The 23,797-nt window shown below is 46.4% G+C and overlaps 6 protein-coding genes across 6 annotated transcripts; 2 read left to right on the top strand and 4 right to left on the bottom strand.

Annotated features, from left to right (window-relative positions):
* Positions 1-352: 352 nt before the first annotated feature.
* RhiXN_03272 (Retrotransposable element Tf2 protein) lies at positions 353-2,511 on the top strand (the record flags this gene model as incomplete). The annotated part of the gene is made up of 2 exons (XM_043323089.1): positions 353-760; positions 1,870-2,511. The coding sequence occupies 2 exons, from the start codon at positions 353-355 to the stop codon at positions 2,509-2,511; spliced, it is 1,050 nt and encodes a 349-aa protein (XP_043178585.1).
* Positions 2,512-3,111: 600 nt separating this feature from the next.
* Positions 3,112-5,909, bottom strand: RhiXN_03271 (Retrotransposable element Tf2 protein; the record flags this gene model as incomplete). The annotated part of the gene is made up of 3 exons (XM_043323088.1): positions 3,112-3,214; positions 3,250-5,187; positions 5,227-5,909. The coding sequence occupies 3 exons, from the start codon at positions 5,907-5,909 to the stop codon at positions 3,112-3,114; spliced, it is 2,724 nt and encodes a 907-aa protein (XP_043178584.1).
* A 3,705-nt stretch (positions 5,910-9,614) lies between these two features.
* RhiXN_03270 (Retrotransposable element Tf2 protein) lies at positions 9,615-12,690 on the bottom strand (the record flags this gene model as incomplete). Its single annotated transcript, XM_043323087.1, has 5 exons — positions 9,615-10,077; positions 10,161-10,400; positions 11,636-11,957; positions 12,015-12,299; positions 12,384-12,690. 5 exons carry the CDS (start codon positions 12,688-12,690, stop codon positions 9,615-9,617), a joined length of 1,617 nt encoding a protein of 538 aa, XP_043178583.1.
* A 3,880-nt stretch (positions 12,691-16,570) lies between these two features.
* On the bottom strand, positions 16,571-17,814 carry RhiXN_03269 (Zinc-binding dehydrogenase; the record flags this gene model as incomplete). Its single annotated transcript, XM_043323086.1, has 4 exons — positions 16,571-17,402; positions 17,453-17,543; positions 17,620-17,643; positions 17,697-17,814. The coding sequence occupies 4 exons, from the start codon at positions 17,812-17,814 to the stop codon at positions 16,571-16,573; spliced, it is 1,065 nt and encodes a 354-aa protein (XP_043178582.1).
* Positions 17,815-18,748: 934 nt separating this feature from the next.
* Positions 18,749-20,900, top strand: RhiXN_03268 (GTPase-binding protein rid1; the record flags this gene model as incomplete). Its single annotated transcript, XM_043323085.1, has 6 exons — positions 18,749-19,036; positions 19,088-19,638; positions 19,694-19,774; positions 19,822-20,419; positions 20,476-20,607; positions 20,670-20,900. The coding sequence occupies 6 exons, from the start codon at positions 18,749-18,751 to the stop codon at positions 20,898-20,900; spliced, it is 1,881 nt and encodes a 626-aa protein (XP_043178581.1).
* A 473-nt stretch (positions 20,901-21,373) lies between these two features.
* On the bottom strand, positions 21,374-23,313 carry RhiXN_03267 (DnaJ domain protein; the record flags this gene model as incomplete). Its single annotated transcript, XM_043323084.1, has 8 exons — positions 21,374-21,473; positions 21,531-21,801; positions 21,864-21,879; positions 21,932-22,026; positions 22,099-22,742; positions 22,806-23,008; positions 23,069-23,140; positions 23,194-23,313. 8 exons carry the CDS (start codon positions 23,311-23,313, stop codon positions 21,374-21,376), a joined length of 1,521 nt encoding a protein of 506 aa, XP_043178580.1.
* Between the last annotated feature and the right edge of the window lie 484 nt (positions 23,314-23,797).

Here is a 23,797-nt window from a genome sequence, read left to right as displayed (position 1 = left end):
CGGTGACCGTAGTGTGTACCATGAGTGCCCTGGTATGTGAATAGAGGGCACAATAGGGGTGTGGCTCATGACATTTGTACCCAAAGATGAAACCATTAGGAACCTCATTGTAGAATCTAGGCACAATTCATTAGCTGCAGGACACCCAGGACAAGCCAGAACATTGGAACTTGTCTCCAGAAATTACTACTGGCCATCCCTGAAAAAGTTTGTCAACTCTTACGTCAGTCATTGCAAAACCTGCATTTGATCCAAACCTACAAACCAAGTACCCATAGGCCTGTTAAAACCATTACAAATTCCAGAACACCCCTGGGAAGATATAGCTTATGATATGATTGTGGGACTACCAATGTTGGAAGGATTTGATGCCATATTCACAGTCATCAACAGGTTCTCTAAAATGGTCCATTTTATTCCTACCCAATCCACATCATCTGCCATAGATATAGCCAACCTTTTTATGTCATACATATGGAAATTACATGGATTGCCCAGAAGTACAGTATCTGATAGAGGTCCAAACTTCAATGCCAAGTTCATCAGACACCTGTATAAAAGATTGGATATCAAGCCCACATTCTCTACAGCTTATCACCCCCAAACAGACAGCCAAACAGAACAGATCCAACAGGAGGCAGAAGTCTTTATTTGCATGTTTGGGAATCATTGCCAATCAGATTGGGTTTCACTATTGCCCATAGCAGAATTTGCCCTCAACAATCTAAAACAAACATCTACTGGCAAATCACCCTTTCAAGTATGCTATGTCATGCCCTAGAGGTGTGACCACCTTAGAATCCACTAAGTCAAAGAAATAGTGAATATATGCGCTATTTTCATGAAGATTTATGGATATATGCATCTTTATGCTATTTAAGCGCTGAGCGCATATTATGTAATCCTATCACATGACCTTTAGTCATGTGATCACAACTTTCTTATCTTTGGTCAGGTGACCTTATCTTTGTTATTGTTGTAGACACATTCAATACCACAGAATTTATTCCAAATTTCTCAAATTTAAACAAAGTTGAATGGACAACATTTTCAATCACATGACTTTGGCGCTTATATCATACGCTAAGCGCCAAGCCACGTCCCTACCCGCGCTTATTCAGCACATGTAGCCACCTCCACCTATGATGTCATCATGACACATCAGTGACACGTATGCATGAGTAAGGCCAACTGCGGAGCAGGGTTCTTATTGGATTAGGTATTTGATTTATTGTATTTGTAATTAGCTCTCTTGTAGAAATATAAGGAGGCCAACCAACCATGGTAACACCCAGGTTGATTACCTCTTGTTGCATCCCACATTGTACAAGGGCCCTATAGCCCAGTAAACCTACTCAGTCACTAGTCCCACACTGCCTTAAAGCGGCTTCATTGTTGTACTTAGATAGCTTGTTGTTGCCCTTATAGGCTAGACCACTGTAGTATAGCTTGTTGTTGTTGTAGGTAGCTTGCACACTGCCTTATGTGGTTCTTACTTGTATACGCCCAGCTGCAAGCGCCCTTTGCCTTGATGTCCTTACAGACGTTTAGGACAGTTATTGTGTTTGCTCATGTATGTACTATTTCCTCTACTTGTTGAATATATAAGGAGGGTTCTGAGAGCCTTAAGCCTCAGAACTCAACCTCTTATCCCTTCCAACACTACCTACCCTTGGCATACAATCAGGTGCACCTTGAGTGTAATAGTCCCTGCCTTGGTTTTAGCCCTGCTATCTTAATAGCATAGTGCACTTTACTTATATTGGTCTTGTCCACCCCTTATCTGGCATTGCCCTTGAGCATTGTTAGATCCTACTAGCTGATCAGTCCTATATTAGGCAATAGCTTGTTAGGTTTACCTTCTGGTAGTTGTTGGCTCTGACATGCTATGGGTTAAATCCACAATTTTCTGTTGGACAAAAATTAGATGAGGCAGTTCCCAACGCAGACAAACATGCAGAGTTCCTAGAAAAAGGGTATGATGAGGTTAAAGTGGCACTCTCCTTGTCACAAGAAAGGATGAAATACTTCTACAATCAAAAGCACAAGAAGGAAGAAGAAATCCAAGTAGGGGACAAGGTCTGGCTAAGTCATCAAAACATATCTACCAATAGACCCTCCATAAAACTTAGCCACAAAAAACTAGGACCCTACTTAGTGATTGAGAAAATAGGATCCCACGCATATAAACTTCAATTACCTCATACTATGTGCATACATCCTGTCTTCCATATCAACCTCCTTACAAAATTCCACCCTGATCCTCATGGACATGATCCTCCCCAGCCTCCACCTATCATTACAGAAGAAGGTGAGGAGGAGTATGAAGTAGAGAGAATCCTGGACAGTAAATGGAAAGGACGCAGCAAGACAAGGAAATTATGGTACCTGGTTAAATGGAAAGGATATGATGAAGGAAGCAATTCATGGGAACCAGTTGATAATGTGGCCAATGCCAAAGAAGCAAGAGAAGAATTCCACAAGGAACACCCTGATGCAGTTGGAGCTTGAAGAGGGGGTAATGTCATGACCTTCATTGGCATGATGTCCTAGATGTCTGTAAGGACGTTGAGGGTGCAGGCGCTTGTGGCTGTGTAACTAAGACAGTGATCTGCTTAGGGCGGTGATGAGGTACCCTACAACAACAAACTAACTAAGTACAGTGACCAAGGCCCTAGTGGCAATGGCAAACTATGTAACTACGTTGGGTAAGTTGCTTAAGGCAACGGTGACAGGTGTGGACTAAGTGTGTTGCTGGGCTGTAAGGCCCTTGTACAGTTGGGGGATGCAACAAGAGGTAATTGACCTGGGTGTTACCATGGTTGGTTGGCCTCCTTATATATTACAGAGCTTCCTAATTACAAATACAACTATATGCAATACTGTATCAAATAAGAACCCCAATCCGCAGTTGTCCTTACTCATGCATACGTGTCATAGTGATGTCATCAGGTGGAGGTGGCCACGCGTGCTGAGGTAAGCGCGGATGGGGATGTGGCTTGGCGCTTAGCGTATGATATAAGTGCCAAAGTCACATGATTGAAAATGTTGTCCAATTGTCTTTGTTTAAAATCAAGAAAATGGGAATAAATTCCCTGGTATCAAGTGTGTCTACAACACTGCCCCCCCTCTAAGGGCCTTGGCAGCGCCAAGGGCCTTCTTTTTCATGTCTTTTTCGTATTTTTGTAAAGTTTTTTTGGCATTTTTAAGTTTTCTTGGGGTTCCCACGTGTTTTCCTTGGATCCGTACCCCTTCCATTTGACTTGGAAAAACCACTTCCCATTCCTCTCTTCTGCATTGGTGATCCCTTCCACCTTGTACTCTTCTTCTCCGTCCACAGTGACTGGTGGAGGACAATTCTCAAAGGCGCGCTTCTTATCCCTTTTGACCTTAGATAGGAGTCCTACATAGAATACATTGTGGATCCGCATTGTTGGGGGAAGTTCTAGGCGGCAAGCCCGGTTGGAGATTTTCTCAATAACCTTGAATGGCCCTAGGCGTTGTTCTGTTAGCTTGGGACTCAAGGTTTTGAGGTTGACATTCTTGGCGTCTAGCCAAGCCTCTTCTCCAATCTCAAACTCTGTTGGGCTTCCACTTTCTCCGGTCATCATTTGTTGTTTAGATTGCCGGAGTGCTGATTCCACTTCCTTCCACTGAGCCTCCATTGTCTGGGCAAGATCGTCTGCTTCTGGGACGTCTGTTGGTATATTTGACGGGGTTAAGGTGGGTTCCCATCCATACAAGGCCTTGAAAGGGGTCTTGCCCGTGCTGCTATGTACGGCATTGTTGTACGCAAACTCTGCCATTGGAAGCCATCTGGTCCAGTCCTTTTGGTTTACCCCTGAGTACGCCCTGAGGAAGTGTTTGATAGAGGGATTGACGCGTTCCGTTTGCCCGTTGCTCTGGGGATGATAGGCGGAGGAGAAGTGCAGATCAATGCCAAGGCGTTTGTACAGAGCCCGTAAGAACTTGTTGTTGAAAACTCTTCCTCTGTTGGATATGGTTTTTTCCGGCATGCCATGGCGCTTCCATACGTTCTCCAGGAATAGTTCCGCTAACTTGGGTGCCTTGAGTTTCTTGGAGCATTTTACAAATATCCTGTACTTTGTGAAGCTGTCAACAATTACTAGGATTGAGTTGTTGCTTCTGCCCTTAGGAAGATCTACTATCATGTCGTAAGATACGTGCTGCCAGGGTCTAACAGGGAGTTCAAGGGGCTGAGGAGGAATAGACACGTATTTGGGCTTTCTAATTTGTTGGCATATCTCACAGGAGTCCACATGCCAATACGTATCAGCACAGATGCCGGGCCAGTAGTAGCTCCTTGATACCAACTCTAGAGTGCACTGTCTCCCCGGATGTCCTGCCAGGGGGCTATCGTGGAAGATGCAGAGTAGGTCCGTTCTCAGTGTTCCAACATCAGGGACTACAATTTGTCCTTGATAGAAGAGCAGTCCAGCCTCCATCTCATAATCCTTAAACACGCATTTGATGGAGGGGGGTGCTTTGGACTTGTTCTGCAGGAATTGGAGGATTTCCTCCAGGGACTCGTCTTGATCTAGGGATGACTTGATATGCCGTTGCAGCTCCTTCTCTGGTGTAACTAAGGCAATATTGGCAAACACCGGGTCTGGTAACATGGACTGGGGTTCTGGTGGGATATCCGCATGATCCGCTTGTTGTGACAAGGCATCTGGCTTTCCTGATTGTTTTCTGGGCCTGTACACAATCTGGAAGTTATAGCCAGCTAGTAGTAGGTGCCATCTGGCATGGCGGCGGTTGAACGTTTGGGATTCCTTCCAATATTCCAAGTTCCGGTGATTGGTGAAGACCGTGATGGGGTGAGCTGTTCCTTCCAAGAAGATACGCCAATACTCAAAGGAGCAGATGATTGCTAGGAGCTCCTTGTTGTGGGTGTCATAGTTCTGCTCTGCCCCTTTGAATGATTCCAACAGAAACCCAAGAGGGTGTAGACGACCGTCTTCCTGTCGTTGGCTGAGTATGGAACCCAAGGCTGCGCCGGATGCATCTGTTTCCAGGAAGTATGGTCTAGTTGGGTCAGCGTGACAAAGGACCGGAGCGTTGGTGATGGCGTCCTTCAGCCCCTGAAAGGCTTCCTGTTCCTTGGTATCCCATTTCCAGATTGTATCCTTCTTAACCAGATTGTGCAATGGTCTGGCCAGGTGACTAAAGTTGGCAACAAATCAATGGAGGAAATTGGCAAACCCTAGGAACAATTGGACTTCCTTTACCTTGGTGGGTACCGGCCATTCTTGCACTGCCTGGATTTTGAGCTTATCCAGACTGAACCCCTTATCCAATACAATGATCCCCAGGTATTCTACCAAGGTGACGTGGAAGGTACATTTTGATGCCTTGCAAAACAACTGGTTGTCCATTAACCGTTTCAGGACCTCATGAACGTGTTGTGCGTGAGATGCGTCATCCTTGGAGTAAATTAGAATGTCATCAAGGTAAATGATGACGCATACGTCCAACAAGTCTTTGAACAGTTCATTCATGAAGTGCTGGAAGGCGGCGGGGGCGTTTGTCAGGCCAAAGGTCATGACCAGAGACTTGTATAGCCCGTACTTGGTGTGGAAAGCGGTCTTCCACTTGTCCCCTTCCTTAACACGGACATTGTTGTATCCCCATTGTAAGTCCAATTTAGTGAAGACCTTGGCGCCACGGAGCTGGGCCATTAGGTCATCAGGACGGGGGAGTGGGTAAACATTCTTTTTGGTCCAATTGTTGAGGCAACGGTAGTCAACAACCAGGCGGCAGGAACCATCCTTCTTAGGGACAAACATGATGGGGGAACTGATTGAGGATTTGCTGGGGCAGATCTTCCCAGCCTTTAATTTGTCCCTGAGCCAGTCCTTGAGTGTGATGGACTTGGTGTCAGTCATGCTGTAAAGAGGCAAGTTGAGGGGTCCCTCTTCTGTGAGTTCAATCCCAATATTGTAGTGCCTGTGGGGAGGAAGCTTATTGAATTCTTCTTCTCCAAATACCTTGGCATATTGATGGTACTTGGAGGGTACTTGTTGTACACCACTGTAAGGTGGGTACACGCTAGTGGGAGCGGGCGCTTAAGGCCGTACTACTACAGGCAACTTATGTGATCTACTGTCTTAGGCTATACTACTACCGCTTAGGGCGGTCTACTACTAACTACTGAGGACAATGGGGCCTTAGGCCTGGGAGGTGTGGTAGGTAAATGTAAGGGGTGAGCGTGTGAACTACTTAGGGGGCCTGCTACTTAGCTGGCTGGCTACCTTCTCTAATGAGTAAGAGACAAGGTAAAATTGACTTGGGGTTTCCAAGCAATTTTCCTGCTGTATATATAGATAAAGCACACTATCTACATGGTCTGTGCGCATGAGAGAAAGAAGTAAGGAAAACAAATGAGAAGCGTGCTGTGGGCTGCGCAGAAGCGTGGATTCCTCCTAAGCGCCCTTGGCACGGCATCTCGGCATAATAAGCGCCGAGATCACGTGATCAAAAAACATAAGATATTAAGTCCGTAAAAAATATTAAAAATAATAGAAAATTCAGGCAATTCCAATGGTATATGTAAGGAGGTTATAACAGTATGTCATAACCCATATCTGGAAAGGTTATTACCATATATATCCACTGTCAAAGATATATATAGTATATGTGATGCACAGTGATATATGAATAATATATATTGCTGGGGGACGTTGCACTCCCCCCGCCCCCCTAGCCGCGGGCCAATGTTAATGCCCGCGGGCAAGGTCTGAATAATATATTATTATAGAAGAGATTATGTCATCCCCCCCCCCACCTCAAATCCGTAGTAGTTTAGTATAGTATTTGATAAAGGACTGGAGGGGGGGAGGTCATGTGACCCTGGTGGACTGTCAGTCTCTAAGTCATGAGCCCTTAGAGTAATGACAGTTCTGACTGCATATATGTGAGTATATGCGGCCTTCTAAAGACCGTGGAATATCCTATTAGTAGGTGGCTTGGTCAGGAGACATGCCAGCAAAGGCATGGGTCATGACATTGCCCCCCTTTTAAGCACAAGTCTAGGGGACCTAGATCTGTGCAAAATAAGAGGAAAGCTACCTCTAACAGGATACCAGCACTGAATGGACAGAAAAAAAAATTTCCCATTTTTTGACAGTAATTGGCCAACAGTCATTGGCCAACTACACATGGTTCATCTTGATAGTCCATCCTCCATAGCCTTTAGTTGAAAGTAGTGACATGGTTGTAACTCTCCTCTTGACCTTGGATTAGTTACCACCCTGTAACCCTACTTTCTTCTCTCTACTCTATCCCCCTTTTAGTGCAAGTTTTAGGGGACCTGAAATTGCACTGATTGAAAATGACTTGACCAATTTTCAATGAAATGCTGTTTGTTCAATATTTGCAGTCATTCATCACTGCCTTCTTCCCTCCCAGGGTTCAAGTAAGGCTAGCTGGAATTGAACCAGACTTATAGAGCTAGACCAAGAGCCTTACTGATCCTGAAGCAGATAAAAGATCATGAAGTAGGAGAGGTAAAGCTAGCTGGGGATGATCCAGCCTTTTAGCAGACCACACACTCTACCATCCCCACCATGATCTAAGGAAGTACCAATATTTGCAGCCATTTAGAGACTGTTTTCTTCCCTCCCAGGGTCCAAGTAAGGCTAGCTGGAATTGAACCAGACTTATAGAGCTAGACCAAGAGCCTTACTGACCCAAAGCAGATGAAAGACCATGAAGTAGGAGAGGTAAAGCTAGCTGGGGATGATCCAGCCTTTTAGCAGACCACACACTCTACCCTCCCTACCATGGTCCAAGGAAGTACTGATCAAACTGATGGAAAGGGTGCTTAACCATATGTCTGTGTGCTAGAGGTGAAGATCAATCCTCTCAAGTAGTCTTGAAGCAAGAGTTGACTGATAGGTAAGAAAGACTTCTTCCTTATAATGGAAAAGTTGTTGATCATTGAGTATAAGTAGATATGTCAATAGGTAAGGTTAGCTGGAATTGAACCAAGCTCTCCCCTCTCCAAGAACCTTATTATTCCTATGACCTAGATAGAGGGGGGACCCTAAACCCCCTCAGAAAGAGTAAGAAGTAGTACTCAATGTTGTAAGACTCAGTCCCTTCTGAGTAAGTAGTATGATCTTGACCTATGCTGACTTGGGAAAGGTATGATTACTAGTTAGATATATGGTTGATTAAGCAAGGATAAGGGAATGGAAGCTGGACCAAAAGCATTCCATTGCCTGAAGGAGACCTTAATGTTCTGACATCATGATAGAGAGAGTTCATGATATCAAATGTTTACTCATGTTTACACACAATGGTCATGTGATCACCAATAAATGGTCACAAGTTCACACATTAAGGGAGCATGCCTCCCTGGACCTATCTAAGTTTTTGGGTTCAAAGACAGGGGGAAAAACAAGCTGGTTTTTTAAGCAGCTGTCCCCACCCCTTTATATACCTGGGCTTCACTTGGGTCTATATACATATTTCAAATTGCAGCACAGCCTCAAGAAGCAGTATGAGTCAAAGAAGCATCAGGGTCTTCTTTGATTAGCCAATCAGAAAGCAGTAAAAGAACTGGTGAAAAGAAGTTCCAGTGGAGAAGATACTATATTTGGAAGAAGTTGGAAGAAAAGAAGCTCCAGAACCTTCTAGAAGGGTGAGTCATCCACATGGTGTGCACAGCCACACTCCAATATGACTCATCCAAATTTCCTTTTATGGTAATCCTATTCCCCAATCCGGCCCAGGATAGCCGGTCACCTGCACAGCCACAATCACATGACAGTGGCATTACCATGACAAATGGGACATGATTTGAAATGGCATCTTTGATCATGTGATGTGGCTATGTCAAATCAAATTCATGACTAATCCATCTTTGTCAGCATCAATTACATAATCATTGATGACTAAGCATGATTGGATTTGTCATGGTTGATTTGTCATCTTCCCAAAAGGGAAGGTGGACTTCCTTATTTGGTAACTCCTCAGTCAATACCTTCTTGACCTAGGTATTTCCTGTTTTGGCAGGAGAGTTACCATTTAAGGTAATCCAAGTACCAAGGGGTTGACCTTCATTCTTCATATATATGATGCATCATTGATGTAGGGGCATTAGTCATCCCCACATCCCCTATAGGCAATACATATACACATATATATGTATATATATACTGGGTATAGGTAAGCAGCTTGTTTTCAATGTCATAACCCATATCTGGAGGGGTTATTACCATATATATCCACTGTCAAAGATATATATAGTATATGTGATGCACAGTGATATATGAATAATATATATTGCTGGGGGACGTTGCACTCCCCCCGCCCCCCTAGCCGCGGGCCAATGTTAATGCCCGCGGGCAAGGTCTGAATAATATATTATTATAGAAGAGATTATGTCATCCCCCCCCCCACCTCAAATCCGTAGTAGTTTAGTATAGTATTTGATAAAGGACTGGAGGGGGGGAGGTCATGTGACCCTGGTGGACTGTCAGTCTCTAAGTCATGAGCCCTTAGAGTAATGACAGTTCTGACTGCATATATGTGAGTATATGCGGCCTTCTAAAGACCGTGGAATATCCTATTAGTAGGTGGCTTGGTCAGGAGACATGCCAGCAAAGGCATGGGTCATGACACAGTACTCCTTCCAAGGGATTTGGGTCAGCTTCTTCCTCCTCGGCAATGGCCACATGTTCTGGCGGTTTGTGAGGGAAGGAGAGAGTTTGTAAGTTCCAGTCGATTTTGGGGTTGTGCGTTTCCAACCATTTGATCCCTAAGATGGCAGCGTGTGTTCCGGTGTTGCAAATCAGAAAGGTTTCCGTCATGCGCTTGCCATCAATTAGGAAGGTTAGATGAGCCTTCTTCCAAATCTTTCCAGCCTGGGGGCTTGACCCATTGAGCATAGTAACAGTGCGGGGAGTTGGGAGGTCTATGAGAGGTAGGCATAATGCCTTGGCGGTACGGGGGTGAAGGAATGACAATGTGGCGCCTGAGTCTATCAGGACTTCTAATTGTTCCGCTTGCTTCTCTGGTTTAATCAAAATTGTGAAGAGGGGAGAGATTCTATTGTTACTATCAGATATATTACAAATTTCAATAAACCCAGAGTCCTTGGGGTCCTTGCGCGCGGCAGCAGGTACCCTTACTCTTTTCCCAATTGGTACTTGGAGTCTTTGCCAATTTTGGCGGTTTCCTTAGCCTTCCCCTTGTCCTCAATAGGGGTAGCCTTCCAGCCCATGCGGCATTCCGCAAACTTGTGACCCATTTTGCTGCATTTGATACAGGCGCCTGCGGCGCGGTGGCGGTTGCGTTCTTCCTCTGATACAAAGTTGGGGTCATCAGAGAGTTTCTTTGAACTGGTCGTGGATTGGCCGGTACTCGTCCCCCTTGCGGGTGTTGTAAATTGGGGGAAAAGAGGTTGAGACTCTGGTGCTGAGCAGAGTCTGTGTTGGAAGATTTCCCAATTTCCAAGCTAAGTAAAGAAGTAGCTTCTTTAGGGTTCTCTGGGTCTAGCTATCTTGAATACAATCAACTACAGATATATCTTTTCTCAGTGTAAAGTGTCTTAGTAAGTATTTCTGTAAGAGCAAGAGTACTGGCTCAGGTTCCCTTTGGCAGAGATAGTTATGTAAGTTTCACTCCTTGTTGCAGGAACTAACTGGTTACTTAGTATATATCCTTCTTTAAGGATGATTGCCTTCTGTTCACTTAACCTAAGAACTCTGTATCAGGTCTACAACCTTTCCACACTATGGGTACTTGGGAGATCCACTTATACAAGTTTAAGTTATTTGAAATCTTGAGGCACAATATATCACACAATTGAGGGGGGCAAGCCCAAACCCAAGAGTGACAGTCAACAGTAACAGTGAGTGGTAAGAGTGAAGGGTGGGTGCCCTCCAAGGGTATGCAAGAGTCCCCTTTTATACCCTAGAGTGGCAAGGTTACTGAGTCATTCACCTAGTCAGAGTATGAATATGACTTGCTTAGGACTGTGCTTCCTAAGACTTTGATTGGTGGGTGGGAAGGCACAGATATGACTAGGATGGAATGTGGCTGCTCTTGGGTTGAACTGCAATTAGTTAAAAATAGAAACATCTAAATACATGACTCAGTCTATCAAGAAATGCTTGGCAGCCAATGAGCACTTAGAGTGAGTCATTAGTGTGAGTCATTCTGGTGGCAAGCAGAATGACTCATAAGCAGGATTTGCAGTGCCACTAGAAATTACTAGATAAGGAGAACCTTAGTAATCTCATGAGAGGTATGACTCAACTAAGCTAGGAATAAGGTTCATTTCCCAAGTTAGAGCTAGTCATGTGATGAGCTAGATGTAAAGATACAAATATAATGATTAGTAAGGTACTTGAGCCACATAGATAGAATCTTGTGAAGCTAATATCTCCATGAGATCTTATCGTATGAGCACGTGACAGGCAGCGTTAGAACGAGCGGAAGGAGCTCTATTGAACGATATGTAACACATACAGTCAATATGAGCGTTACATAGAGTAATGACAGGAATAATGGAAAATAGGAGTCAAATGGCCATTAAATCAGAAAGTCAGATATATACAGATTATTGTGGATGGTGAGCTGTGAATGCAAAATTGTGTGATACATAACAGCAGGGTTGGATGGTCTGCTAGGCTTATTATCCCTTGGTGGGTGGCTAGCTTGCTCTTCACGGAGAGCGTTGTCAATAACAAGTGCCGCATTTTGCAGCTCAAGGAGGGTGCGTGGGCAAGTCTTGCGTGTAGCGATTTGGCGGCTGACCTCCCAATGGAGGCCTTGGGCAAACTGGCCTCTAAGGGCCGCGTCATTCCAGTCCAGTTCCATGGCAAGGGTTCTGAACTTTGTGATGTAATCCAAGCATGTGCCGGATTGGGTGAGGGTGGTGATCTTCCGCTCAGCGGCCCTTGTGGCGTCAGGGTTGCCAAATGCTGCCAAAAACTCCAGTTTGAATCCTTCCACAGTCTGGATGATAGCTCAGTGAGAACCAAGCTGATTGAGGTGAGGATGGGCCCAGGCCCTGGCAGCATCCTTCATATTCATCAGGAGGAAGGATAGAACCTCCTGATCCGTGGGGAACATTTGGGCGTTCAACTGGGTCCATGCCAGCATCCTTGTGAGCCACTGCTTGGCTTCACTCCCAATCTTGCCTGTGTAGGCATCTGGGTGGTCTACTTTGACCGGGGCAGGATAAGCGGCAATTGGAGCCGGAGGTGGAGGGGCAGAGACTCCAATTGGGGATCGGAGACGTGGAGATAGAGGGGGAGATGGGCCTTGCAGGGGCACTGCTCAGCTAGGGGTAGGTTGGGCAAAGATGGGGGCCCCTTTGGATGGCTCTGCCCAGAAGGAGACCCTACTAGACGGTCCAGCAGAGTCAGTCTTTGGTAGGGGGCGTGGCGTTGCTTCCACGATTGGGGGCTTGGTATCTTTGGGGGTTGTGGGCCCCCTAAGTTGGAGGCTTCTAAGCCCATCCTTGACAACATCGACAGTTTGGGATATGTTTTTGACATTGGTGCGGGTCTTGATCCCTGCTTCTTTGATTTCCCTGACTTCCTGTTCAAGGTGTTTGATTTGGCCGAGGAGGCCAAGGAGGAGGCGTGTGACGTGCTCAAGGGATACTTCCCCAAGTTTGACAGGGGCGGCTGACGGAAGGAAGGGTCCCATGTCCCCTTGATCAATAGGGGAGCGGGTTCAAGAGGGTGGCCGGGAGCGGGTTGCCATGGGATGTGTGGGGTAGGAGCGGCCAGCGTGGGAAGAGGCCTGCAAGGAAGAGCAAGTGGGGGTGCGCGAGGTAATGGTGGGCAAGTGCGGGGAATGGGGCCATTCAGCCAAGGTGCCTATATCAGGACTTATGAGTGCTTTATTGCGTTATACGCTAAGAACCTGCGTCAAACAACCTAGCGTTGAACAGTAAGTGTAGCTAATCACACCTGTGGGCGGGCGTGATGTAGTACCTAGTCTCTGCAAGCAGGTGTATCTGCTGTCTGGTTCCGCTAGCAAAGGGTGCGGCGACCATGTGGTATGCGGGCAATAGGGTTAGCCTGCCTTATAGCAATTTGCTACTATGTGGGACCAACAGCTCTTTGATTATTCCAGCTGAAAGGGGAGTCCAATCACATGATTTTGCTTGTGCTAGTACAGGTAACCTTCTCAGTGGTTGGTGCTTAGTGGTGGGTGTCGCAGAACGGTTTTGTAACCAACGTAAGGTTGATTACCTAGTGTCCTTGTCCTGGACACGGTCACATGACCAGTACAAGTGGTTGCATGCTGGCCCAAGCCCAAATTTGGGGGGTAGCAGGTGTAATCATGGGTTGTCAGCAGAGGAATAATAGGGCTCTATGGCTTAGTGGTCAAGCTGGTTCAATTCTGGCTAGTTCTATTTTCCTCTGTTTATGACAGTCCTAGTGTTGTACGCCAACTGTAAGGTTGGGTACTTGCTAGTGGGCGGGCGCTTACGGCCGTACTACTACTGACAAGGCGTATCTAACTAACTAACTAGACTATAGTAATGCCACATAAGGTGGACTTCTACTAACTACTGGGGACGGTGGGGCCTTAGGCCTGGGAGGTGTGGTGAGCGCAATAAAGGGGTTAACTGCTGTACTACTGGGGGCCGGCTACTTAGCTGGCTGAAGGTCCTCCTCAATGGTATGAGACAAGGTAAAATTGACTTGGTGTCTCCAAGCAATTTCCCTGCTGTATATATAGACAAAGCACACTATTTACATGGTCTGTGCGCGTGAGAAAAGGAAGCATAAAGGACAAATGAGAAGCGTGCTGTGGGCTGCGCAGAAGCGTGGATTTCTCCTAAGCGCCCTTGGCACGGCATCTTGGCGCGGCATCTCGGCATAATAAGCGCCAAGATCACGTGATCAAAAAACAACAGATATTGAGTCCGTAAAAAATAGTAGAAAATATAGAAAATTCAGGCGATTCTAATGGTATATGTTAGGGGTTTATAACACCTAGACGTCTGTAAGGACGTCAAGGGTGCGGGCGCTTGTGGCCGTGTAACTAAGACAGTGATCCGCTTAGGGCGGTGATGAGGTACCCTACAACAACAAACTAACTAAGTACAGTGACCAAGGCCCTAGTGGCAATGGCAAACTATGTAACTACATTGGGTAAGTTGCTTAAGGCGACGGTGACAGGTGTGGACTAAGTGTGTTGCTGGGCTGTAAGGCCCTTGTACAGTTGGGGGATGCAACAAGAGGTAATTGACCTGGGTGTTACCATGGTTGGTTGGCCTCCTTATATATTACAGAGCTTCCTAATTACAAATACAACTATATGCAATACCGTATCAAATAAGAACCCCAATCCGCAGTTGTCCTTACTCATGCATACGTGTCATAGTGATGTCATCAGGTGGAGGTGGCTACGCGTGCTGAGGTAAGCGCAGATGGGGACGTGGCTTGGCGCTTAGCGTATGATATAAGCACCAAAGTCACGTGATTGAAAATGTTGTCCAATTGTCTTTGTTTAAAATCAAGAAAATGGGAATAAATTCCCTGGTATCAAGTGTGTCTACAACACATGACATGAATTTTTACTATTTTCTATCTTTTTTTCAAGACAGTTTCCTTTTTTGGTATATATTTATGACTCATCAAGATCACATGATATATTTGATATATGATGTGAAATTGTAAATGACTTGTTATTTAGTACTGTTGTTTTTGATGTGGCTTTCCTCATGTATTTGAACCAGGTCAAGTTGCTGCTAAACAGCAAGACTTGACCTCTTTGTCAATTCATCCTCACTCTCACCTTAACCTTTGCCCAGGCCCTTAGTTGGCCATTAGTGCACTTTACTAAAGAATCATATCCAGGCCTTTGTTGCCCTCTACCCATACATCATACCCCCTGGGCCCTAGCTGCCCCCCTATCAGTTTCATAGTCCATTGGTGATAGGGCCACAGACTTTAAGCCCCTTGTACCATAGGTCCAAGCTGAGTTGTGACACATTCTTCCTATGTGCTTCAGCCATTATGTGCAATCTAATGTCATTTACTTGGTTTGATAATGCGCTGTTATCTTGTAAATTGAATTGGAAACTTACTGATTGGGAGAACAAATCCCATGAATCAGGTAAGCTTGCTATCAATGTTGTGATCCAGTTGGCTTCAGTGCATGAGCCAGGACTAATATTGTTTATGTCATAAACAGAGGAAAATAGAACTAGCCGGAATTGAACCAGCTTGACCACTAAGCCATAGAGCCCTATTATTCCTCTGCTGACAACCCATGATTACACCTGCTACCCCCCAAATTTGGGCTTGGGCCAGCATGCAACCACTTGTACTGGTCATGTGACCGTGTCCAGGACAGTTTATTTGCTGGAACCATCCATGCATGCATTGGATGTGTTCCTCAATGTCTTTGCCATCAGTCATTCAGTGACTGAAGAACTTTCTTTGTAGGTCAATAAGTCTAACCGTTCCCTTGACTTGGTAAGTTGTTGCAAGGGCATTCCAAGTGTTGGCAGACATTGTGCATCCCTGTATTAGGTTTAGTACACTTCTGTTGACTCTTAATCTTATGTTTGATAATGCTTTTTGGTTGGCTTTAACCCATTTTGTGTACTTGTTGTTAGTTGCTGTATATTCATAGTTGGGCAATGGTTTGCCCTTGTCATCTTTCCAGTTTCTTTTGGTTTTCAGCACAGTCTTGCTAGGTGCAATAATTGTCTTGTTTACGTAGCCATATAGATCAAGATCTGATAATATATCTTCCATCTGTATGCACCACATATTATAATTCTCAGTTCCCCAAAGGGGTGCAATCCAGTGCATTCCGCTAGCTGCACTGGGGGCTGAAGTGCTTGCTACAGCTTTGGCCATGTTTAATGTATTTGAGTAAGTGTGTTATATATTTATCTATCTACAGTTGGTTATTGAGCGTACAATTGGGGCTCATAACCTGTTGAAATCTTATGTATATAGATGTATATATAAATGTATTACTAAACTAAACTAAATTGTATACAAAAGTAAAGACAGTAAAAGAGAAGTAGAGAGAGAGGTGAGGATAGAGGGCTTGTGTGCGGGCCTTTATATATCCCAAGAAACCTACCAAGTCATATGGTAAGGTACTGCGCATATGACTGCGCACTGAATGACTCGTACTTACTGACTCGATTACTGCGCATGGAACATACTAGAAGAATCTAGTATTTACAAGATATTTCAACACAAGGCCGTAGATGGCGACGACGAAGAATCCTCGTAGAGAATTTGATAAAAGATGCCAGCTAGTTCGGTGTACGGAGTTGCTCATAGAATCAATATTACACTTTATCCACTCAATGATTGCAACCCATCATTTGGTAGATGGGGGAGAGGGAGCGTGTTTGAGTTGTCCGATTCTTCAAACCTTAGCCATAGATAACCCACACAGTGATGTGTCTCTTTCTAATTAGCTGATAGCCTCAATATTAGCTGAAAGATGTTTAGACTAAGCCCGCCCCTTGTTGTATGATCAAACAATTGAATTTATTTAGATTTAACAGCGTTGCATAAGTACAAATGATTTCCCCTGGTAGTTACTCCTGAGGGTGGATGACAACCTTGACACCGCTCACACCCTTGCGCGAGAGATCTATAGCCTCCGGCAGCGCAGCCAGACCTCCCTTCACTACTTGTACTCGGTTGGGTACAAATTTGCCATCCTTGATCCACTGTTCGATATTTCGCCAGAATGGCATGGTTAGGTCCTTAAACCTATGAGAGCTACCGTAGGCAGTATGCACGGCAATCGTTTCTCCAGAGTTCTGCTCATTGAGCGAATCGGTGGGCGGGAGCACGAGTACAAGGTGTGCGTCCGGTACAGGAGAGGGAGTAGTCAAGACCTCAAAAGCGAACTCCTGAGTAGCAGCAATGGAGATTGAGTCTAGAACAAGAGACACAGGTGTGGGGAAAGCGGATTGGACAGCTTTTGTATCCACGTTGCGGTCAAAGACACGAGTTGCTCCAAGTGACCTGAGGAAGTCGGCGTGCTGAGCCGATGCAGTAGTGACAATTGGTGAGAAACCAGCAATGCGAGCGAGTTGGATGCCTTGGTCAAGTTCCGGGTCGGTAAATAATATATATGAAATAGAAATTGATACTCCGAAACACCACCCACCAAATTGGCCAACGGACGAACTTCCTCCTAAGATTAGAACACCCTTTCCATTGGCGGTAGGGCTGCTTGTTGGAACTTCGATGCCAGTCTTTTGGAAGAGACCAACCCACGCCGCAATAGTAGCGGATGGAATAGTCGACGCTTCGTCCTCAGTGATGTTGTCTGGGATCTTGGAAATGATATCGGTATCGACGATAGCTTTCTCTTGGAATACTGTTTCATCGGAACTATCATAAAGTCCCTGGAAAAACCTATATAGCGATATCAGATGATGGAACAAGGGTAGTAAAGCGAGGCTCACACTCTATCTCCGACCTTGAAGTTGGTCACTTCTGGACCGACTACTTCGACGATTCCAGCACCGTCGACTCCCAGAACGGTCGGGAAATTTTCTATAAGGGCACCATAGTCGATGATCTACAGAATTGATGGTTGAGGGTAGGCGTTGCAAGTAGGATAGGTGTGCACTGGCCTTCCAATCTGCAGGGTTGACTAAGAAATCACTATTCAGCCGAAGCAATATATACATTAGGACAATGACTTACTTGCAGCAGCATTAACCTTGACGAGAGCTTGACCTCCCTGCGGGATAGGGGTGAGACGAGTCTTTACTTCGAGTTCGCCATACTTTTCAAGAAGGAGTAATGCTTTGTGTTGGGCCATGGCATTAGAATTCGAGTTTCGATAGAGCTGCCGAGGTTCAAAGTTGGGAGAATTAAGCCCTAATCTATCGTGACTGGAAAATTTCCGGAGCGCTCGTTGTCTCATAAAGGTAAGTGAGGCTTCCTGGAATCTGGAGATCCGAATCGCTCAGGATCCCTTACAATCCGTTTTTGTGCGCTCACTAGTTCTCTGGTATGGTTCAGAGTACCTATGAGGATGAGCTAACAGGTAAATATCTGGGGCACTCCAGATCCCTGGTCTGTGCCTCCAGAATGCTCACCCACCTTTACGAGCCTGTAAGTACTCTGGAAATTTTGAGTCTCTGCAGAGTAATGACATCACGTATATATATGAAGGACTACGATGGTGTCGCTATACTTGTGGCTTGTGACATTCCATGTATGTAGCGTGTAGATATAAACCCCAGCCTCGCCCTTCTGGTAATTGTACTTAAGCACCCTATGGTTCCTCATTTGTCCCTGGATACCTCACGTGTTATGTTTGCCGAACGTGTGTATGACTAAGCAGCTCGAAGTATCGAACAGCCCGAGTGCGTTGGAGTTACAGACAACCATCAACAATGATCTTCATGGATATAAAAAACTGAAAGAATCAAGAAACGAAATAATAATGGGGCAAAATAATGGGAGCTGCAACCCGACGTTGGGCTATGCAATGGCTGTGTAACGTAACATGACATCCCTCGCGATCACGTGTTGTTGGAGGCAAGCACAGAATCCCTCAACCTTGCAACAACTCACCTGCAACTGTCACTTGAAGGTACTTGGCCCGTTAGATGCGCTTAGTTTGAATAATTCCCGAACTCATTTTCTAATTATATCGAGAGTGAGTAGACTTCCCGACTTCTTATCCAGCCTGCCAGCTCAACGTCTCACCAGTACTGTGGTCTGTAAACGCTTCAAGTACGACCGATATGTTTAAAAAGGTCCTTCCATCTCGCCGCACTACCACATCGGATGAATCCCCGTTTGAAATTGTGACTCCGGCGCCCTCGAGTGACCGTCGGGATGGAAAGGAGAACGTACCCCAGGCGCAGGGCCAACGAGCTGGAGCCGATGGATCTAAATCTTGGTACGGCTCTAGTCGGATGAGTGTGGATATGAAGCCTCGAGATCGCAAAAAGTCATCCGCAAAAGCAGCAGCACAATTAGAGCCACAAATGACAGGTGGTACTACGAATGTTGCATTCGAACGTATGCTAGTAAGCTACTTAAACACATTTCCGTAGTAATCGACTGACCAAATTCTCTAGGATGATCTCCAGATTCCGTCTACTGTGCGTGTGAAACTTACGACCCTGGAAACACCCGTCAAGGCTGCTATGCTACGTTCATCCCATGTTCTCGGTACTGCTCCTCCTCCTGCCCCTGCAACCCCTCCGAGCTTACGACGAACGCGGAGCAACGAGTCTTTGGCATCTCCGAAGCCATTGTTTGGACTGAACGCTGCCACAGCATCCAATGAAGAACTATCTGTGCCACGCCCCGCATTCCTGGCCGACGAATTTCCTAGACGGTCGCTTGATTCTTCTGATCCCACTTCAAGTCCGTCGCGACATACCCGCGGGTCATCTTTGGATCTCCCTCGCTCGAACTCGCTTGCGGACTTGGCCATCTCCAAGAAGGACAAGGATAATAAAGACCTGGACAAGCTTAAATCAAAGAATATCAAACAGAAAGGCGTGGAGCGAGATATAATCTCCCCACAAAAGTTCGGACAGATTTTGGCGACCACCAAATCGGTTGAGCTCGAATTGGAGACTGTCAAGAAACTCAGAATTATGCTGCGAAATGAGGCTGCAAGGTGCGTTGTATGCGCCTGAATATTGAGTCAAAATATCGATTTCCTATGTTCTCAGTTGGTCCGAAGATTTCCTAAGAATGGGGGGCTACTCTGCGCTAATGTCACGTCTTCACGAACTTCTTGAAATGGAATGGAGGTAAGTGTAGTTTGACTAGCTTACTTTCTAAGCTCATGTTTCTGCAGAGAGGAATCGCGTGATGATCCTCTCTTGCACGAAATCCTACGTTGTTTCAAAGCACTTTCCACTTCATCGATTGGGTGTTTTGCGCTTCGATCCTCGGCGCCAACCCCATTTGTCCAACTAGTTTCTCTGCTCTATTCGGACAAGAAGCCTGGTGACATCGGCTCTCGCCAGCTGATTGTCGAGTTGCTCTTGATCTTATTCGAAATCTATCCACCACCTCCACGAACACGAGAGAGATCCAATTCGTCCAGCACAGGCACCCCTTCCTCTCCACCTCCACAATACACGCTTCCGGCTCCGCACACTACACTCTATGGCCTCATCCGTGCATTGCTCCTCACGCCCGCTCCCCTTCCATCCGAATCTCCCAGTGCACCCATCTCACCGCATGCATTTATTGAATCCCTTCGCACTCCAAGAATATACAAGACATATCTTCAAGAATTGAGTGATGTGTGCCGAGACTACTTCTGGGTTTTCTGCCACCCAGGAAATACCATCTGGGCTCTCTCGAAGGTGGATGAGGCCAAAGTCGAACGACCACGAGCACCAGGCGGAATGACTGGTGGCGTGGAGTATGAGGCTATGACTTACCTCGTAAGTATTTTAACCCAAGCGGGGATCATTATACGGGTTGCTCATTGTTTGGCCAGACTACCCATCTACGCCTAGTCAACGCCATTTCACGCATTGCTACAGATCAACAACTTTCTCCTTCAGACGAAATGTCTGCACACAAATTCCATTCGGATTTGTTTGCGTCTGGATTTGAGCGTATACTCGCCGTGAGTGGCTTCGCGCCTGCTTCACATCGATGCAACGTTGCTCACATGTGTTGGGATTCTAGACCGCTCGCAAGGCCTCGACGGCATATTACCCGACCCTACACTTGGAAATCTCACGCTACGTTCAGCTCACCCAAGAAGCCCACTTTGAGCTTCCATGGACTCTTGCACGGATGGTCGGGAACCCACCTTCGGGCATGATCAAACCGACCGATGCTCGATCTGGGTCAAGCAGCCGTTCCGGAACTCCAGCCGGCCCACGTCCGCCTCTGCCGATGCCCAACTTCAAGTAGTCAGGTAAACGTATGCCAATTTACTTCCCCTCTGCGCTAGAGCTTTGTCTTTTTTGATTGGATAACAACCTGTTTCACATGCCCATCCAACACCCTTCCCGGTTTGCTCGCTCGCTTTTGTCCCTTGGACTCAACCCTCGTTCGTCCATGTGGAGCATGGATATCTATAACTTGTATGCATTATCTGAATTCAATGTGTCTTGAGCAATTCGTCATGTATTGTATCGAATGTGTGGTAAGAATTTACAGGTGTGTGGGTGTGCATGTGGAATTGTGGTAGAGTGTACAGTGTAAATGTGTAACGGCGCGTCCAACGACGCAAAAAAGCAACGACAACACGAGCATGGAAACACCTAGAGGTAAACAATCAAGAAAAGGGCCGAGAAAACCGAAAAACTCATTAATCGTGCAAGACGTATGCGCCACCACCTACTCGCTCTGCTTATTCGTAGGGTTCGTAAAAACCTGTCGTATTACTCCTCTTCGTCTCTCAGCCATTGATCACCCAGCGCTTCTCTCAATTCAGCCATCGCGTCTTCGCTGAGAGGCTTGTCGGGAGGAAGAACGCACCACCTAAGAGCAGCAACGTCATTAGTTGTTCAACCTTGGATCTAACCTTGAGACACTCACTCGAGGATCAAGTCTCCTCGCAGAGGCACGCTTCCGTCTTTGGTCTTGTGTTTTGGCATGCCAGCCCCTTTAATACGTGTCATGGACCCGTGCCTCACGACAGGTGGTGGAACCTCGACCACAATCTCACGGCCATCAACGCCCTTGATCAGGAGGGCTTCGTCGTTAGTGGACCCTCCACCAAGCGCAATCACAAGGCTGATCTCGAGCCGGGCGTAGATATCGTATCCAACGGGATCTCGCAGGAACCTGGGATGCAGTTTTTCTTTGACTATAGCGTAGAGCATGCCATCAGAATACGCAGAACATATGGCGCTTGTGAGATAGACGCACCGATAAAGATAACATCCTGATAAGGCAGTATTAGTTTGGTGTTGATAGTGCAGCGCGGGTAAACTCACCTGAGGAGGGAGCCCCTCACGTTCATTTCCAAGGCCTTTGCATCGCAGCTGCGTTCCGTCGCGCCAATTAGGCTGCACGCTCACATCGACAAATACTACAAAAGAATAAATTTCAATAAGAGGAAACCACGTCAATGTTGAAAGGAAGAAAAAGACACCCAACATACCTTCTTTCGTTTGTCCAGTCAATAGGTGCCTATTGATTCTAAACCGATGGGTCTTGCAGGTATAGAGGTCCTCGAGCGAGAGGTATATCGGGAAGAGCCAGTCGTCAGGGATATGAGTTGAAGCGGAAGACGAAGAACCAGCGACGGAGACCGAGTGTCCGTTGAAGTAGGAAGACTCGCTTCCTATCTCTGAGGTAACGTCACTCATGCCTTTCAGGTAGCGTGGCAGTCGTACGTCTTGGTCCAGGGAATATACAGCTGGTGGTGATCGCACAGTGTTGTAACTGGCACGTGAGTTCTCAGGGTAAACGCGTGTTGGGGTTGGTGCTGTAATTGGCGTTTCTGGACCCGTTCGACCTTGGATCGGCGTGGGGGCCGGGGATGGTTCGCGTGAATGAGCCAACGTACGGGGGCCTGGCGAGCGGGAACGAGACCGGCCTGTATGTTGGGGACCTAGCTGCGACGCCGAGTGCCACGGTCCGAGTTGGGATCCGGAGAGTGAAGGTGGAGGAGGACTGGCAAAGGTGGATCGGGCCGGAGCAGGGGTGTGGCTGGGCGCCATGCTGACTCTTGGCGCTTCAAAACTCTCGCGGGCTGATTGTCTGTCTCCATCGTCCTTGTGTTCATCGGCGCCGCTAACCATGCTAGAAATCGTCCGAGCATATACTCAGTTCCCATCGCCACTCGCGCCTCTAAATCAAACTCACATATCAGGCGTTGCGTTTTGTTGCGCTCGAGACATTAGTGCAGCCGCAGACCACCTTGGACGACTTCTCGAGCGCCCGTCGGGGTTCATCGAATCCGCCGAAGGGCTCATCGCGCGTTCATCTTTCTTGGACTTTTTACCTTTTGCGGCTTCTTTACTTTCCCGCATCTTCTTGTCCATAAGGACCTTGTAGGCCTCGTTGATCTACAGGCAATTGGTCAGTCTCAGCCCCATATAGACGCGTTGGCAAAAAAAAACGCCCACCTCGATAAACTTTAAAGCCGCGGTTTCGCGTTTAGCAGTGCCCTTGTTGCGTTCTGGGTGCCATTGCAGTGCCTAAAGAGAATAAATATTTTTCAATTTAAGAGAAATACCATGCTCGAACATACCAAATGTCGGTAAGCATTCTGGATGTCGTCAATATTAGGGTCGTTTTCGCGTTTCAAGCCGAGCGCCTGATAGTGGTCCACGCTCATGACCGGTATATTGAACATCCCAAAGTCATCCATGGTGGCAAAGGTACAGGGTTATCAACCACCAACTCCACCAAGTCAGTTTTAGAGTAGTATCCACAATTCAAGTCAAAAGACGCAAAATCCAAGGTCCTCACTCTCCAGTAAAGGCAAGTATGTGGTGGATGTTGACCGTCCAGGGACGATATGTTTGTTTATCGATATGGTGCCGAGTTTAGGTTCAGGTCTCCGCACGAAAAAGAAACGTGGAGGTTGAGAAAGAGATAAAGATAGGAGATGCTCGGTTGCCTCGAATGTGTTTGACGGGTCGAGTAGGGTCAACGGCTGTGCAACGATCACTTCCTTGTCTTGGCCAGGCCTTGATGACGTCATCCTTAGGTAACAGAAGTCGTTTAAGGCACAGACGATACACCCCTTTACCATTTATTGGCAGTGCGTCAATCACGTTGGGGCAGATGTTCATATTGAATCAAGTCGTAGTGTCAGTAACGTGATAATATAATTACATGTGGACTTTAGG

Source organism: Rhizoctonia solani, chromosome 3 (genome assembly GCF_016906535.1).
Source record: "Rhizoctonia solani chromosome 3, complete sequence".
In the NCBI taxonomy this organism is placed as follows: Eukaryota; Fungi; Basidiomycota; class Agaricomycetes; order Cantharellales; family Ceratobasidiaceae; genus Rhizoctonia; species Rhizoctonia solani.
This window is presented reverse-complemented; position numbering and strand designations above follow the sequence as displayed.